The 18,504-nt window shown below is 45.1% G+C and overlaps 1 protein-coding gene across 2 annotated transcripts in view; it reads right to left on the bottom strand.

Annotated features, from left to right (window-relative positions):
* Positions 1–5,253: 5,253 nt before the first annotated feature.
* Positions 5,254–18,504, bottom strand: part of LOC142768688 (uncharacterized) — a 50,548-nt gene continuing 37,297 nt past the window's right edge. For both annotated transcript variants that reach the window (XM_075870700.1, XM_075870701.1), the window contains exons 6-7: positions 9,879–10,026; positions 5,254–5,818 (exon numbers count right to left, since the gene is read on the bottom strand). In XM_075870700.1, the coding sequence (XP_075726815.1) occupies positions 5,687–5,818; positions 9,879–10,026 (280 nt within the window). In that variant the 3' untranslated portion in view covers positions 5,254–5,686. The remainder of the gene's footprint in view (positions 5,819–9,878; positions 10,027–18,504) is intronic.

The raw sequence follows: 18,504 nt of genomic DNA, 5'->3' as shown, positions 1-18,504 counted from the left end.
ATCTCAAGCCTGCTTGTTTTCTACCTTGGCACTGAAGTCGCCCATCAGTATAGTATACTGTGTTTTACCTCATTTATTGCCGATTTCACGTCTTCATAGAAGCTTTCAAATGGCACGCCATCATGGCTGGATGTAGGCGTGTAAGCCTGTAGCGCCTTCATATTGTATCTCTTATTGAGTTTGATTATGATACCTACCACCCTTTCATTTATACTATAGTATTCTTTTATGTAGCCAGTTATATTTCTGTGAATAAGGAACCCTACGCTCAGTTCTTTTTTCTCAGCCAAGCTACGATAGCCAAAGACGTGCCCATTCTGTAGCACTGTATAGGCCTGTTTTGTCCTCCTAACCTCACTGAGCCCTATCACATTCCATTTAAAAGCCACTAGCTCCTAGAGTAGTACAGCTAGACTTGCCTCGCTAACTAAGGGTCTAGCGGTAAACGTTGCAAGGTTCAGGTTCCAATGGCGGCCTGTCCGGACGCAGAGATTCTTAGCACCGTCTGCTGCGTTGCAGAGGTGGCCGCCACACTGGTAAGTTGCTTCGCTGCCGCTGGGTAGTCAGGGCCGTGAGGTAATTGACGTATGCATGTTGGAAAGTAGTGGCCAGATACTTAACCAAGTTGGCTAATCCTTCTCTGGTGAGGGAGTGCTTTACCGGTGGTGGTCACTGGTGAGGCCACATCACAGACCTCTTCATGCAGATCCATCACCAAGCAATTTTTTTTTTGTCCGGATGGGAAGTGTTTGGCAACGGGATTCGAGCCATGGACCTCTTGCACGCGAGGCTAATGCTCTAACCACTAGGCATTATCCATCTCTATCTATCTATCTATCTATCTATCTATCTATCTATCTATCTATCTATCTATCTATCTATCTATTTGTAGTGCATGATCATCATCATCATCATTATTATTTTCTTGGCCACCGCACCACGCCTCTCCGCGCAGCTCATGCATAGCTGCGTGAAGAGCTGCGCGACAACAGAACGAGTCCACGCGCCTAGCTTATGGGACGCAGGCACCCGCTACGGCTCCAGTTCAGCTTTGAAATGAAGTGGCGAGATCGACACGGCCCCGTCGGCTGCCACCTTAGAAGCTTCTCACGTCTGCCTCTCTCCTTCCAACTCGTCGCTACACGTCCATCCGTCCGTCCGTCCGTCCATCCCTCCGTCCATCCATCCATCCATCCATCCATCCATCCATCCATCCATCCATCCATCCATCCATCCATCCATTCGTCCGTCCGTCCGTCCGTCCGTCCGTCCGTCCGTCCGTCCATCCATCCATTCATTCATCCATCCATCCATCCATCCATCCATCCATCCATCCGCTTGTCCGTCCACACCGTTCATCCGTCCGGCCGTCCGTACATCGATCCGCCTACAACTTTTAGCTCTGCTGGCCGTTTCGATATTGGTATCCATACCAAAATTGGTAGGGCATAACTTTACTGTATGACGAGCACAAATGACAAGTCATAAAATGAAAACCATGATATGTATACCATGAATGCTATGATTTCGATTTCATGGTCTTTTTGATCGTGCGGTGGTTTAGTTCAAATCACATGTTGCAAAGCTGGTATGGTATGATATCACTGAAGGGCAAACACGAGTAACAGACTCTAACGTGGAAAAAATTACATGCGTGTCATGAAAATCCTGACTGCGCACCACCCTGATAGCGCGCTCACGGTCATTTTGGTAGCTTTGCATACACCAAATTTTGTATAACGGGAAGGTAATGAATGACGAATGTATCTGTATGGTGAAAACATGATAATCTTGAGATGCGTGTCTTATAACAATATGACGACATACCACTCTCTTGATTTCCAATTACGCGACGCAAATTTCCAATTACACGATGCTAATGAATGACGAAGGCATGTGGTTGCTGCAGCTATGATTTTTTTCAACTGTATTTAGGTTACTGCGCAGCAAGGTTGCGAGAAGATCAGGCGAAAAAGCTGCGCTGAGCAGATTAAGGCAAACCTGGACACCTGATACACAGAGCTGTTGCGGCAGGTCAAGGTATGCCCTATATAAAAATGCATGAACAAAACACCAGGAACAGTGAGCAAACATGGCAAAAAATATTGAGCAAAGGTATTGTGTAAAGATTTGAAAACCAAAGGAAAAATACCGATAGTGATAAAGACAGCAAAAAACAAAAAGAAAACAACAGGTGAACCTAAGGCAATACAGGCAATCATACGAGTATGTCACGTAGGCTTTTTAGCGACAGAGTGGATACATCGAGACCGTTTGCGGCCATCATGAGATGCGTGTCACGTAACAACATGGGTACAAGACATGCTCATGATGCCCTCACGGCCGTTTCGCTACCTTCACATAGCAAACTTCGCATTACGTTACGCGAAGGGACGACGAAGGAAAACGACACGTCCACACAAAATAATCGTGACATGTGTGCCATGTCATGACTACACGATCCACTTATAGTGCTTCTTAGGTGTTTCGCTAGCTTCACATATACGAAATGCCGTAATACGGGACATGAATGGATGAAGAAGGTATGGGATTGGTGCAAGCATGATATATATGAGATTGCTGTCTTTTAACAACATTACTGCGTGCCATGCTCTTGATGAGCTCGCGGTTGTTTCGCTAGCTTCACATAAAACAAATTTTGTATTAGGTGATGCGAATGGACGACATTGGTGAATGTCACGTCCAAACATGAAAATTATGACATGCATGTCGTGTAAAACATGACTACAAGCTACGCTCATAGTGCGCTCGCAGTCATTTTCCAGCTTCACATATAGCAATTGTAGTGTCACGTCACGTTAATGGTTGGCGACGATACATGACTGGTACAAACGTGATAATCATGCATTGCATGTCATGTACGAACATGACAACATGCCACACTCATGATGCGCTCGTGGTTGTTTCGCTAACTTCCTCTGAACCAAACTTGGTATTACGGGACGTGAATGTATGACAAAGGTATGTGACTGGTGGAAACATGACAGCCATGATATGCGTGTCATATAACAACATGACTACAAGGGCACGCTCTTGATGCGTTCGTGGCCGTTTCACCAGCTTAACATTTAACAAATTTGACGTAACGTGACGTGAATGTATGCCGAAGGTAAATGACACGTCCAAGCATGATAATCATGATTTGAGTGTCATGTAAAACAGGGATACATGCTACGTTCAAAGGTTGCTCGCAGCTGTTTCTCTAATTCTTCATATACGGAATTTGTTTTACGTGACTTGTATGGACGACGAAGGTAAATGACAAGTCGAAACACGATAATCATGCAGTGAAAGTCATGTACGACATTTTTTACGTCTGCCGTGTAACGTTGTGCTCATTTTATAGTGACAAATTAACATTCCTGATTCGTGTTTTGCATATAATTGATTCCACTTTACGTGGGATCTGTTAATTTTTTATTCATGAGGTTACTCGAACAAATAAACGGTGGATTACTGTAACGTAATCGATGAAGTTAAATCTGTCTTGTGTCATGAAACTTTAGCATATGGCTCTTGTCAGTGTATGGAGTAGCATGCTTTACATCAGGGTGGATGTGTGCTTGACATCTTTTCGAGCTTGTCATGCACCCACTACGTGACCTTGGGGGAACAGGCACAGCAACGTCTGACTCTTCTGTATCAGGTGGCTGGCGTTAATCTATGGAGTCCTCATTATAATAACACGTATTGACACTTGATAATAATGTACGCTGGTATCACGTGAAGTTCCTCAACTTCGTAATGTACCACTATCTTCTTTTCCTCTCGCTGCCTCCTCTCCGGCACGTTGCTTTTCTTCTTTCGCTTGCGACAGTTGCGCCCCCTGTAACGCGCCACGAGCCTTCTTCCGGCGGGGAGAGAAGGAAGCGGTGCACATCAAAACAACGCTGTACTTTTCCTTGGTAAAAGTACCACCCTCTGCTCTCCTTCTGGCCGCCTCATCTCTGGTTCCTTCTTTTTTTTCTTTCGCTTGTGACAAGGGCGCCTCCTGTAACGCGCCATGAGCTTGCTCCGGTGGGAAGAGGAGGAAGCGGAGCACATTGAAACAACGCTGTACTTTTCTTTCGTAAAAGTGGCGCCATCTCCTCTCCTTCTCGCTGCCTCCTCTCTGGCGCTTTGTTTTTTTTTTCTTTTGCTTGCGACAAGCGCGCCTCCTGTAACGCGCCATGAGCTTGCTCCAGCGGGAAGAGGAGGAAGTCGCGCAGATGAAAAGAACGCTATACTTTTACGAAGGTATAGGGGCTTTAGTACCACGCATTATTACCGCAATATTCAATGTATTCCGAAGCATGTATACAGGACGCGTGTGTTTAGGAACCCGCGAAAGGTTCTTTTATAGCATCTGCAAGCAAGAAAGTTTCTTCCAACGTATTTCTACGCAGGCGCACGGCTTGAGCATATAACAGCTGTTTGCTGCTCAAAGAACTCCGGTTAAATTCTGACTCCGACTCGTTTTTTTATGATTTTCATTTGATTGGACTGGTCTCAATTTTTCAGTCACGCACAAAACGACAACTTTTTGCTCAAAGCACAAGCCACCCTCCCCGTTGCCAGATTTACTGTGAAACAATCTCCTTCACGCCATCTAGCTAAGTTATAAGTGTGAAGCAGGCGTGAGTGAACATCGTCACACATTTTGTGGAGGGGTTAGTTATTAAGCATATAAGTATCCGCTAACATGACTACTCCAGAATTGCAGTTTTTTGCGATTGGACCTATGGTAGGCACCGCATAGGAAGTGAGAGTACGAATAGTTACCCTACAATCACACCTAACTATATTTTGTGTAGCTCCACAGAACTAGCTCAAATTATAAAACCAGCAACATCAATGCGTTCATTTCATCTGAGATCAATTACTAATGTTATCTAAAGAGGGATATTTGGATTATTACAGTTTAAAAATGTATGACGCCACACAACAGACAAGAGCTCGAAGAAAGCAGACATGAGCAAACTCACAGCAGTTTACTTTTTAAAATGAAGAGCACATGTAACCCACAAATTGACTGAAGCTGATAACAGGTTTTTTGTACAGATACGCTAGCCATCTAAATTAATGAATGACAAAAAATTCCCCGTTTTAGGAGAAAGTTTACTTTTTTACTGATATTTCTTTACTGATGCATGTTTTAGGTATGTTTACTGTGGAAACATTTATTTTTATGCTGACGGTGTGTTTTTTGTTTCATTGCCGCAGCGGTAGGTGCTTGAGCTAGGCTGAGTTTACGTGTTTGTTTCAATGACTTTTTTTTCCATAAACTGAGATTTCAGTTGAACCATGATTGTCATGAATGCTAGAGTATTTGTGTACGTTGTGAAATTTCTCCAAAATGTTACGTGTAATTTCTTATCAGTTTTTTAGCGTTCGCACAACTTCTACGTATGTATTCATTTCTTTAGAAAAATACCTAGTCAAGAGTCTGCAAGGCATTTCAAATTAGCACCAACCAGTTCACTGCATACCTGCTTCATCGTTATGCTCTTTCTCAAAGTTTTATGGGATTTTCTCCGTGATAGGTGCTACGGCTACAATCGGTTTTCTGCCATCACATCTGTGAATCGCACAATTCGCCCTATTTAGCCTTCACACTGTCTCGCCGAGCTGCTAGATCACAATAATAAAAACCACCTTTGCATAAGACATAATGGAAAATCCGAGTTCATCTTACATACTTCACCGAGTGTCTGAATTCCGTTTCGAACGTCGGCATAAACTCCGCGCTGTAATCGTAAACACCAGAGGCAAGAACAGTCTTCGCTTCCGGGTCCGAGCCTTGCATGTACTTCAAAGACTGCAACACCACATAAATTGACATTCAACAAACGCCACTAAATGATGAGACATAGGAGATCGCCAACCTGGCCGCATACTTTAAGAGCTTCTAAAAAGGCATACTAATCGTCTTCACAAAGCAGTCCCATAAATATACAGTTTTAACAGCAGATACCTGTTTATGTATAGGTCTCATTTCATAACGAAGCAACTCTGATGATTCCTGTTGCCCTTTGATGGAGCGAGCACGCTTTCATATCAGTGCACAAAGAGACAAAAACACATAATACTAGGACAGCAGATGTACAGTCCCGCTCAATATAAGTAGTGACACACTGACTGGATACTTACTGAAGCTTTAGCGCACACACATGAGAAGAAACACAATAGAGACACAAGGACCAGGGCAGACAAACAACAGATTTTTATTCCAAAAGGAAACTTAATAAATACTTTTTACAGCATCTCAGTATCCATCTATCTATCTATCTATCTATCTATCTATCTATCTATCTATCTATCTATCTATCTATCTGACTATCCATCTATCCATCTATCCATCTATCCATCTATTCATCTATCCATCTATCCATCTATCTATTTATACATCTATCCATCCACCTGTCCATCTATCCATCCATCTTTCTATCCATCTATCCATCTATCCATCCATCTCTCCGTCTATCTGTCTATCCATCTATCCATTCATCTATCCATCTATCCATCTATATGTCTGTGTGTCCCCCTATCCGTCTATCTATCTGTCTGTCTGTCTCTCTATCCGTCTGTCTATCTGTCTGTCTCTATTTCTCTGTCTGTCTGTCTGTCTGTCTCAATATTTGGATCTTTAACAGGCCTAGCATGGCATAACATCAGCACTTGGCGAGCCTAAGTAATTAGTCATAACAAGAAACACATTACATGTGTCATAAATGTCATGATTTACAAATCACGGTCTTGCGGCCCTTGCGGTAGTTTCGTTCACAGGAAATATCAAAACTGGTATGGTATGACATGACTGCATGGCGAACACAAGTGACAGTTTCTAAAGTGGGAATGATGACAGGCATGGCACATAAGTCACAACTACACTCATGGTGCACTCGTTGTCACTTTGCATCCTTCCAATCTACCGCATTGTGCCTTACGTGACGTGAATAAATGAATAAGCTATATCAATGGTGAAAACATGATAATGATGCTATTCGTGTCATGTAAGGACTTGCATTATTGCCATGCTCATGATGCGCTCGTGGCCAATTCGCTAGATTCCCGTAGTACGAAATTTATATTACGTGACGCGAACTAACCACGAAGGTAAGTGGCACGTCCAAACTTGTTAATAAAGACAGTCGTGTCATGTCAAACATCGCTACGGGCTGAACTCAGAGTGCTTTCGCAGCTATTTTGCTAGCTTCACATATACAAAATTTGGTGTTGCGTCACGTGAATGGATGACGAAGGTATATTACTGGTGCAAACATGATAATCATACTGCGTGTCACGTGAGAGCAGGATTACATACAACGCTCATGATGTGCTCGTGGCCGTTTCACTACATCCACTTATACAGAACGTTATATTACGTGACGTGATTGAAAGGCAAACGTAAACGACATGTTTGAGCAGGATAATTACGACATACTTGTCACGTAAAACATGAATACTTGCCACACTCATAGAGCGCTCTCGGACGTTTTACTAGGTTCAGATATACCGAATATGTTTTTACGTTACGCAAACAGACAACAAACACAAATTCCGCGTAAAAACTTAATATCTATGACATGGAAGTCAAGGACGGAATAATAAACTTTCGCCTCGTAACGTTGGGTTTATTTTAAAGGGCCATATCATCGTTCGTCATTCGTGCTTTGCATATAATGATTACCACAGCATGTGAGATAAGTTCGTTTTTGTTTCTATGTGGATTCCGTTTTGCAGGGTTGCTGCCATCTTTAACAAAAGCAAAAAAATGCAACTCATATTGAGTGCCATTGTGCATATTCATTCCTCAACACAACTGAAGTTTTCGAGTCGTACTCGGGGGCGTCATAATGTAGCAGCTCTCAACGAATACTCGCATTCTCGGGTGCTCTGTCGATATTCAGTGTTGGATTTCATCATGGCCGCCATTGGGTAGATATAACAAAGGGTTAAACCCAAACTAAAGACAGCCAAAGTAGTGTGCCTAATTATAGCGCCAAATTTGCAGCCAAATGGGCAAATATTCAGGTTATGCATAGAGTTGCTATAAATTATCGGTTTAAAATGACGATTTCCATTACGCAAAAACAGACCAAAATGAGCAAAATATTTGTCACTGTTGTTTTGCCTCCAAGCAGTGTGTAGATCACAGTTTTTTAATTAATCGATTTTCTGCGCCCCTGCATAGAGTTATCTACAATAGGTAGAGTTCTCAATAAACTCTTTTGTCTGAACCAGTTTTTTTGTTGACTACGAAGACAGAGATTGATATAAAAACAAAAATACCACGTAAGCTTCAAGCCCCGAAATTCAATGGAATATTCACACACTCGTGCTGTTTGTGTTGTGGATATTTCTTTGATGAGCTGTGTATTCGTTCGATTCTGCCATCTGCGGTAGTGAAATAAAGACATGCGTTTTCTTCTAAGCACAAACTCGTCTTTCTCTTCTGAATAAGGCACGCTCGCTGGGCGCCTCCATGTTCATAAGTCTGCTGGTGATATAAAGACGTGGGTGCTCGGAGGCCAACAGTGCAGAAAAGCTTGCGAACTCTGGTGGTTATTTTAAAATTTTTTCATGGCTGTAACCTCGAGTAATACAGTGAAATAGGCCAGTAAATGCGCCGAACTTGAAGTTCCATGCAGCCGGAGAGTAGCCGTGGTACCGGCTTGAAATTCTAGCCACAAATTAGCCAAACTGTCATTAACTAGCATTGAATGGGAACCCTTCTTTCCACTAATTGGTGTTTACGCCTGTGTGGCTCGCGGTTAATGACCATGACGAATCTTTTTACGGTTAAGTTGAGGCTAGACTAATTGTGATCCCGCACAATATGCCTTACAGTCTATACTTGTGATCCCGCACAGTATGCCTCACAGTATCATAGGCAATGCCTTAGATTCGAGACAAGAACCATTCATGGAACGCGTCGGTGCATAACTTGAGCATGTCAACCGCTCATACGCAACAAAACGTCTAAACTACCTGTTTTTGAGAATATCACAGAAATGTTTTAAACACGTATTTTTCGTTGTTGCGCCTGTGAGTGGTCTTGATAATTTAAAAAATACACTGCCTTGCAAAAAAAGTTACCTTCAGAGCACTCCTTACAGATGATCAAAGAGCGAGGCTAAAGCGTTCAGCTACTGTGTTTATCAGGAGCTAAAAATATCACTTTTGAGCTGTAGTTTTTAGTTTCTCTCTAATACCATTTATTTTATGTCTGCATAAAACCTAACGTTTGGTGCGTTCGCGTATGGGTTCTTCAGAACGCTTAAACTAATGTAAAGGGGCCCCGCCGTTGTAGTCCAGGGCCTAAGGTACTCGACTGCTGACCCACAGGTCGCGGGATCGAATCCCGGTTGCGGCAGCTGCTTTTTGAATGGAAGCGGAAGTGTTGTAGGCCTGTTTGCTCAAATTTGGGTGCACGTTAAAGAACCTTAGGTGGTCGAGATTTCTGTAGCCCCCCACTACGGCGCATCTCATATTGGTATGGCGGTTTTGGGACGTTAAACCCCACAAATCAAACAATCAATTAAAATATTTTTGAGGGAAGAATTCAGTGCTGCAAATGGCATGATACCTAGCGGCGTATGCTGAAAAAAACAAGAAAATAAACCATCGCCAGCATGTATATCATTGTGAGTAGAACATACTAGCTTATGTTCTTCATTACTTTTGCTGCACTTTCACGACAACTATAATTATCGCCTTTTTGAGCATGTGCAGCTTCACTCGTAGTGTCTCCTGCAATTTATTGTGCAACGTATGAATTCGATTCTTCGTTTCTCCTTCGTTCAAACGTTTCATGCCTTTTGGGAATCGTGTACCTAAACCATCATTCCAAACGTCGTCGTGCCTCCATTACATACCCCCATGAGCACCCGAATGAATTGAAGGGTCACACGGTATTCGCCTGCAAACGTAAGTGCAGTGAGTAATCCGTAGTGCTTGATGCGCAGTCTTCGCAGCCCACCCAGAATGTCAGCCACGTGCTCCAAACTTCCTGGTGTAACATACCTGCATTAAACAGTGAAGAAACATTTCTACAAGCTCCATCAAGTTAGAGTATGCATAAACAATGTAAAGGCTAAAATAATTCGCAGTTCTGTGTCACGTGATCACTGCCACCCGGACTAAGACAAAGTTTCTCATGTTAGAATTTTACGCGAAAGGGAACGTCCGCCAATAGCGTCATTTGGTACCTGTTGGCGGCTTAGAATACCTATTTGCGTGTACGCAAAGTATCTGAAGTCTAAGTGCGTGTGTACAGGACGCACTCGGTTGCTGTGCTTCTAGAAGCATATATCAAAGCATGACAAATCACCCATGTGGGCACGCTCGCTAGACCCACCAATCGGACTATTACTTATTCCCCTGATTAAAAGAGGCATCGTAGAATGTTTTGCAGCTCATTAGATACGAACAATGAAAGGACACAGCGACGAACTCGCAACTGAATGTTATCTCAATTGACGTGAAATACCTGAAGCATTTTTCATTATACTGAATAACAAGTGCATGAGTCATCGATCAATAACTCTTTTAGATGAAGAATATAACTACTCGTTAGGCAAGACTTGAATCACGTTGTGTTGTAATACTTGTGCACTTGCGCACAGTTTTGATGAGTCAATGTTTTCTCTGTATGTGTCTTTCGTTTCCGAATAAATTTCAGTCGTAAGTTCATCACTGTGTCCCGTCACTGTGCGCAAGTAATCCGATGCGCTGTAAAATATTCTACGACGAACATCCGCCAACCTGCCCAACTCGCAGTTCTGCTTAGAAGAGGCCTCACCTAAAATTTTAGGGAGAAGTGAATTAGATCACGTGAACGCTCATTAGTTCATCAACAATAAATGTAATTATGCAGTCGATTGCACCAGGAAAACGGGAAGCTGCACAATGTTAGAGTACAGCCTTGTTATTTCCTACAGATTGGCAGCCGAATCTCAAAGCTAGTCCTGAAGCTATCAAGAAGTGATATCGTAGAGCGTTACCAAAGTTTACCATGGTCACCTGAACTAAAGATGCCTAGCATGCAAAACACCCTTCGCACGGAGTATACAAAAACAAAACGTCTGCAAACAAACATGCTATAATGAATATTTTTTCTTTCATGCACAGAAACATTTATGGCACAAAACAAAGTTTTCTTTAAAAATTGCAAAACAGTTCACCAAGAAAGATTTCCTCGCAAGAAACTAAAATTGGCAATTCTCGTTAAAAATGTTCTCCATGCAGTAAGGGTCTACAGTCACTTTCGGTGAAAGCGCAGCTGTTATTTCTAAATTCCTTAGCGTTAGGTACTCAAACAACATGCTGTAGTGCGCATAATAAAAAAAAACAAATATCTCCAAAAGTATTTCGGGTCCACCGTCTAGCACACCGCGAAGACGGCAGCAGCCGGAAGAAAGCAAACGTAACATGTCAAAAGCACAAGTGAAGTGGCGCCATCTTTGTCTGCTTGCCGAAAGCTTGAAAAACTACACCAATTTCAGTTTAATACGCGAGGCTGAATTGTTTTAAAACGAAAAAAATGAAGAAAATGTGGTTAAGTTTCCATATCCTTATGGAGGCCGGTCATGAAATTAAGGCTTACGAGTTAGTTAATCCAGATGTTACACCATAGTAAAAGTAACTTACTAGGACTATTCGGTACAGTGCTTTGCTGTACACTTTATATTTATCGGACTGGCTACTACTGGCCGGTTATTCGTATACCACCTTTTTGTAATTTTAAAGCTTTTACTTACCCATTGCCATGTTACTATCCATATTACACTCGATTCATGGGCTGTGTTCAATATTAACCACTTTTTATTGTTTGTTGTCTTTTGTTTATTGTTTTCGCTGATCAATTTTGGTGTACGTCAGTTCCCATTGCCTTGTTTTTTTATTCAATTTTCATTAAACTGTGCGAGCATGAGACGATAAATATCTCGTTTTATTCAGCTACCGGATCATACATCATTCAGTGTAGCCAGTTGTATGATTCACTTTTTGTGAATTTTTGCCGATGGCCGTCGAGCCAAAAAAAGCAACACATACTAGTAATGTGTGTTGTACACATGTGAACATAGTTCAATAGAAATGTGCAGTATCGAACGATCGAGTCAGTCCCTATGTTGACAAATCATTTGCGATGACAGGTGCCTAACGGAAAACACCTTAGAGAATCAAGGCAATTTGAATATTGTTGAGTGATTTGTGGGGTTTAAGGTCCCAAAACCACCATATGATTATGAGAGACGGAATTTTATTATTGTCATAGTTATTCAAAGGTAGACTTGTGCTTGTTAAAGTTGGACCTTTAAACGGGCAAGTCCGTGGATGTCAAACGCACACATAATAGCATGAACATAGAATCACGAACTCAAAAAAATAGGAGCAAGCTGATAGGTTTTGCGTGGAACAATGGTTCTGCTTTCACTTCCTTTTCGAGTGCTCACTTCTTTGTTAGAGCTAATGTGGGTTCTTTTTTTTTTTCAAAAGCCACAGCTCTATAAAATCAAGACCCAAGTTTTCCTCATTGTATAATCTGATATGCCGTCCTAAACCTTGCGGCCATGAAGGACCACTTAGCGCGAAATATACGTGCTTTGTTCAAGTTTCTGCAGCTAGAGCACAACTGCATCGCTTCATATTGCAGACACCAAATAACTTTCCACTCTCTACATGGAGTGTTGGTTGCTTGCCCGATATAAGCCATAAGTCGGCAAGTTGCGGCGCGTGGTAGTTCTACAAGAGTGCATTGAACAGGTTGTCGAAATGCCCTTATTTCTACCTGAAAGCAGATATGAGATTTACTACCTGAAATGAGATTTTAGCTTGTCATCTGTTTTATTGCAATCTTGTGGCACGGGCGCTATAAATGAACGTGATCCATGTTCCAGTTTTGCGCATTACCCTCTAATAACCCAATTTTTCTTTTTCCCAGCAGAACCACCCTCCCGTTATTTCACATATGGTGTTTCCTTGTGTCAGAGTTATGTTACAAGGAAGCCTTTTTTACGTTTGGCTTCAAACGGCAGACACACATAGGATCCAGGAATGCTCCGGTAAAGGCATACAATAATGCAGTGTATTCTTTCAAGTACGAATACTTTTCTTATTCGGGCAATGTCAGGCATTCGGCGTTGTCCGCGTCGTCAGCAGCGCCGCTTTCATTCTCCGCTCTCACTCCTTCTTTCATTGCAACGGGCGTGGACACAAGCGCTTATCCTTGCCCCTAGCTACCGGAGCATGTGGTGCGATGATTGTAGGAGAGGGTAGGTGCAGTGTTTCACCGCGCCTTCTCTCGCCGTTCTCTCTCTCTTTCTTTTCCCTGCACCCCACTTGCCGTTCGCTCATGCCTCACTCTCGACCGTTCACTGCCTGAGCGCCTCTCAAGAACATCTGGGAATGTGTGCACGAGACAGCGCTGTGAAACGATCACGCCAGCCCAAGAACGCCTTTTTTTTCAAATAATAGTATTTTTGAACCGTGCACGCTAGCTCTTTGAGCTGGAAACGCATACCGCATTTCTCGCGACAGAAGAACGAGACGTGCTGCGAAAGGTGCTATTGGCTGCACGGTGTAAAAAAAATTATTATTCTAACCCTGGGTTCTCACGTGCGTAACGCTGCCATTCACGTCAAGCAATGCATTCGTATTTCCTCACAACTTTCTTCGGGGAGGTGGGGCTATTTTTTCGCCTGCCTGCTGAAGAGAAGCTCGGGTGATTAGATCACAGCCGCAGTAAATGCATTCTGAGACAGGCGAAATTATCGAGCCCCGTTTAGGTTAACGTCAAAAAACATGAGGTGGGCAGAATTTCTCAAGCCCTTCACTACGGCCTCCCTCAGATTAATTGCCTAGTGATGGGACGTAAAATCCCAACAAACACTATATTACAATTATCTGTTCTCAAACTTAGCAAAACACTGTTTAGGATAAAATATTCTTGCCGAGATAAGGTTGTTTTTAGAGCAACCATATATCGCTTACTGAATAAAACAATGCCAGGGTATGCATGCACAGCATCACACAAGTTCGTATTGGAAACCATTCCTCAGAATCAATGATAGCTTGCCGCTGTGAATACCTGACAAACAAAAATTGGTTTCTAAATATATATTTTGGTACTATTTTAGTTGTAGTCTCAATATTAGGTTATATATCTTAAAGGGCCACTCAACATGTATGACTATTTTGAGCTGACAAGCGAAATGCGTAGACGAGGCATTTCATAATCCCGTCTGCCGAAATTCTACGCGCTGCGGAAATGAGTCGAATTCGAAGATGAACGCTGCTCCCCCTCCCCTCTGCCCGCGCACGCCTAGAGAATGAGGGCATGACGTGGGCGTATGAATGGCCCTACGTACACGGCAATGCAGTGACGTTGGTTCTCAAGGTAGATGACTCTGCTCTGATGTTGTGAACGGTATACCACACAAAATGCGTAGTTTATGCATTTGTTGCTTTAGGAGAATAATTAAACTTGAAATAAATAATGAGACACAATAAAAAGTTGTGCGTGTTTTTCTTTCATTTTTTTCCCCTGTGAAATGCTACGAGATGCGCGGCTAATGTGCCAGCGTATCACATGTGTTCGTGTCCCCGCGGTCAGCGCATCGAGCAAACGACAGCCTTCGAAGCAAATGAAACGCTTCTACGCGTCGCGCACTCAATGTGCTTATCTATTCTTCCGCGTCTAAGCCAGCGTTTTCAAACCATCCCGCAGGAACAGGCAGAAGGCAACAAAATCACGCTGGTCAACAAAGCAGCGCCACTCGCATGCTCGGGGGTTCGGCTTGTTTGGGCACGTCACGCGCACGTGACCTCTTGGTCGGGTGCCTTAGAGGGTGGGGAAGAAATTTGGCTTGCGAAGGCTACGTGGAGGAGTGGCAAGGGTTTCGAGCTCACCTCCTCTCATCCTCATTTCCCACTGCTTCAAAAAACCTGCTTTCTCCGCTCGTGATAAACCAATTCGAAAAGTTTTTGTATCAAAATGTTCCTCAACGCACACCCAACAACTTCCACAGTCTAACTAAAATTCGGTATGGGGCCTGGCGAGTGGCCCTTTAAACAGACGTTTTATAAGAATGTGAGTTAAGAATGTTAAGAAGGAAGCTTTTTCTGAGAAAGTAAATTCATAAAGGAATTACAATGAGCTGTAGCGCAATAAGTAAACTTTCGAAATCATAAAAAACAATTGACCGCAATCTTGAAAAGTCGAAATTTAGAGTCGCTGCATGATAGTAATGCTAATGAGACATGAGGCTAGTATGAGAAGTTAACTCACAAAAAAATAGCAAAACGCCTGGCAGCGTCCGAGGGAATGGAGCATGATAAGAGTATCATGGCGAGCTACGAAGACATCAGAATGTGTTGCAGAGCAATGCGATATTTTGCTGATGTTGGTTGCGAAACTTTATTGAGGTCCTGCAAGGCGCGCGTCAGCGCGCAGCGGGCGACTCCCACGTAGGGACCGTTAGGCCAAGCCTATCGGCCGCTCCGCGGGCCTGCTGGACGGCCCAAAGTTGGTCGGCCAGGAGGGAGCTGCGTAGGGCCGCCTCCTACCTGACCGATGTAGTGTTGGGGTTAGTGTACATTGCCTTGCACTCCCAGAGAATGTGCGCCAGCGTGGATACATCCCCACATGCGGGGCAAGCGTCATTGGGAAACGCGTCAGGATAAATAGCGTGAAGGAGTTTCAGGTTAGGGTACGTGTCGGTTTGCAGTAGTCTGAGCGTAAGGGCCAGTGGCCTATTAAGATTTGGATGAGGGAGTGGATATAGTCTCCGCGCGAGGTAAAAATATTTTGTTACTTCGTTGTACGTGGCAGGCGCGTCCCTGTTTTCCGCAACCCCGTTGGCCCCGAATCGTTGCCCGGAACCCGCGCGGTCGGTTAGTGCGCGCGCGGCCTCGTGGGCAGACTCATTGAGGTTGGGGGGAGCGCCTTGGACCTGTCCAACATGTGCAGGAAACCAAATCAGTACGTGGTGCTTGATGCCGTCGCGGCCACCACTTTGGAGCACGCGCAGGGCTTTTTTGGAGACTACACCGCGCTCGAAAGCGCGAATAGCTGACCTAGAGTCACTATAGATGACTTCCCTTTCACCTTCTAGGATGGCCAGGGCGATGGCCACTTGCTCGGCAATCGTCGGATCGTCAGTGTAAACCGATGCGCAGTTGGTGATTTGTTGTTTGGAGTCGACGACGACTGCGGAGAAGGCGCGGCTCCCACGGTACGCTGCCGCGTCGACAAAGCTGACGCCGTGCTCCTCACTGTGAATCTGCTTGAGAAGAGTGGCAGCTCTAGCCCGTCGCCTACCACGATTGTGCTCGGAATGGACATTCCTCGGTATCGGTGCCACGGTGATGAGGTCGCGAATCTCACGGGGCACCTGTCTCATCTTCTCGTCCACTTCAGCCGGAGAGTGACCGAGCTCTCGGAGTATATGTCTGCCGGTCTGGGAGCTCGAAAGGCGCGCGAGCTGGGCCCGCTCCTGCGCTTCGGCAATCTCCTCCAACGTATTGTGTACTGCGAGCAGGAGCAGGCGCTCGGTGCGCGTCCTGATCGGGATACCGAGGGCCCGCTTGGTAATCTTTCTGAGCAAGACGTTGATCTTGTCACACTCGGCACGCTGCCAATTGTGCATGGTTGCGACATATGAAAAGTGGCAGAGCACAAATGCATTGACCAGGCGGATTAGGTTGTCTTCCTTGAGGCCTTTGTAACGGTTGGCCACCCGCCGAACCAGCCGAACCGCATTATCCGTCTTGGCGGCGAGCTTGAGTATAGTCTTGCCGTTGGAACCATTGGACTCGATGGTCATGCCGAGGACCCGAATGGAGTCGACTCTGGGTATTACGCTGCCATCTCCGGTGTAGAGCTTGATATCACTCTTCGAGATCGGCTGCCAGTTTTTGTGCTTGGGCCCTCGCCTAGTGGGTTGGTAAAGGAGGAGCTCAGACTTGCTTGGGGAACACCTCAGGCCTGTGGGACGGAGGTAATCTTCCGTGGTGTCTATGGCCTCCTGCAGGGAGCGCTCAACTTGCCCGTCGCTGCCACCTGTGCACCAAATGGTAATATCGTCCGCGTAAATTGTGTGGTTAATGCCTTCGATACATGAGAGCCTCTTGGACAACCCGATCATGACAAGATTGAACAGGGTGGGCGATATCACTGACCCTTGTGGCGTGCCGCGCGATCCCAGCTCTATCTCCTCGGAGACAAGGTCTCCCACACTGAGGGTGGCTCTCCTACGGGTCAAGAACGATTTGATATATTTGTAGAATCTGACTCCAAGGCCAAGCTCAGCAATCGACCGCAACACGAAAGAGTGAGTAACATTGTCGAAGGCTTTCTCTAAGTCGAGGCCGAGAATGGCCCGCATGTCTAGAGTGTTGCAGTCGATGACTTGGTGCTTGAGCAGCTTCATAGCGTCTTGCGTCGAAAGCTTGGCCCGAAAACCAATCATAGTGTATGGGTAGATCCCATTGTCTTCCAGGTACCGAGTCAACCTATTGAGGACCACATGCTTGGCTACCTTTCCCACGCAGGATGTGAGCGAAATGGGGCGCATGTTGTCCAAGTTGGGTGACCTCCCCGGCTTAGGAATGAGCACGGTGCGTGCGACCTTCTACGGGTCGGGGACCTCGCCATTCTTCCATGCCTCGTTAATGACCTCGGTGAGGTAGTCGATTGACCGGTCGTCCAGGTTGCGCAGGGTCTGCCGTCGGGGCCCACGGCAGACCTTCCATTGAGCCCGTAAAGCGCCTGCCGAACCTCTTCGTGGCATATCTCGGCGTCCAGTTCAGTGTTGGCTGGTCCTGAGTACTCAGGGTACGTTGTTGTTGCGGGGTTCGAGTCGACAGGGAGGTACTTTTGCACCAGCTGCTTCAAAACCTCCTCTTCTGAAGAGGACTGCTTGGCTTCGTGCATGGCTCGCGCTAGTACGTTCCGCTGGTTAGTTTTGGTGTTAGTCTCGCTGCAGGTGCTTGAGCAGGTTCCATGTCTTGCCATTACGCATCTGGCCATCTACCGAGTTGCACACCTCGTCCCACTGCTGCTTGGAGAGGACGCGACAGTGCTCCTCGATGGTCTTGTTTAGGTCGGAGATTTTCTTGCGCAACCTGCGATTGAGGCGCTGGCCTTTCCAGCGGGCGAGAAGTGACTGCTTGGCCTCGAGCAGGTGGGCAAGGCGGCTATCCATTTCTTCAACCGGAAGGTCAGTACTAATATTCTTCGTGGTACTTATGACGTCCTCTCTGAGCTGGCTAATCCACTCCTGTAGGCTTGGCCTGGTTGCAGGTAGGGGTCGGTCGTTGCGGACTTTGCGAAACTGGTCCCAGTTTGTCCAAGAAAACTCCCGTGCCCTCTTTCGAACCACTAAGAACTGCGTCACCAGGACGTAATGGTCGCTACCTAAGTCAATGTTTGAGTTGGCCACTGTACATCGGGGAGATTCTTGACGAAGGTCAAGTCGGGAGTGGAGTCTCTGCAGGATG

Source organism: Rhipicephalus microplus, chromosome 8 (genome assembly GCF_043290135.1).
Source record: "Rhipicephalus microplus isolate Deutch F79 chromosome 8, USDA_Rmic, whole genome shotgun sequence".
In the NCBI taxonomy this organism is placed as follows: Eukaryota; Metazoa; Arthropoda; class Arachnida; order Ixodida; family Ixodidae; genus Rhipicephalus; species Rhipicephalus microplus.
The sequence above is the reverse complement of the archived record's forward strand: the minus strand, read 5'-3'. Positions and strand labels throughout refer to the sequence as shown.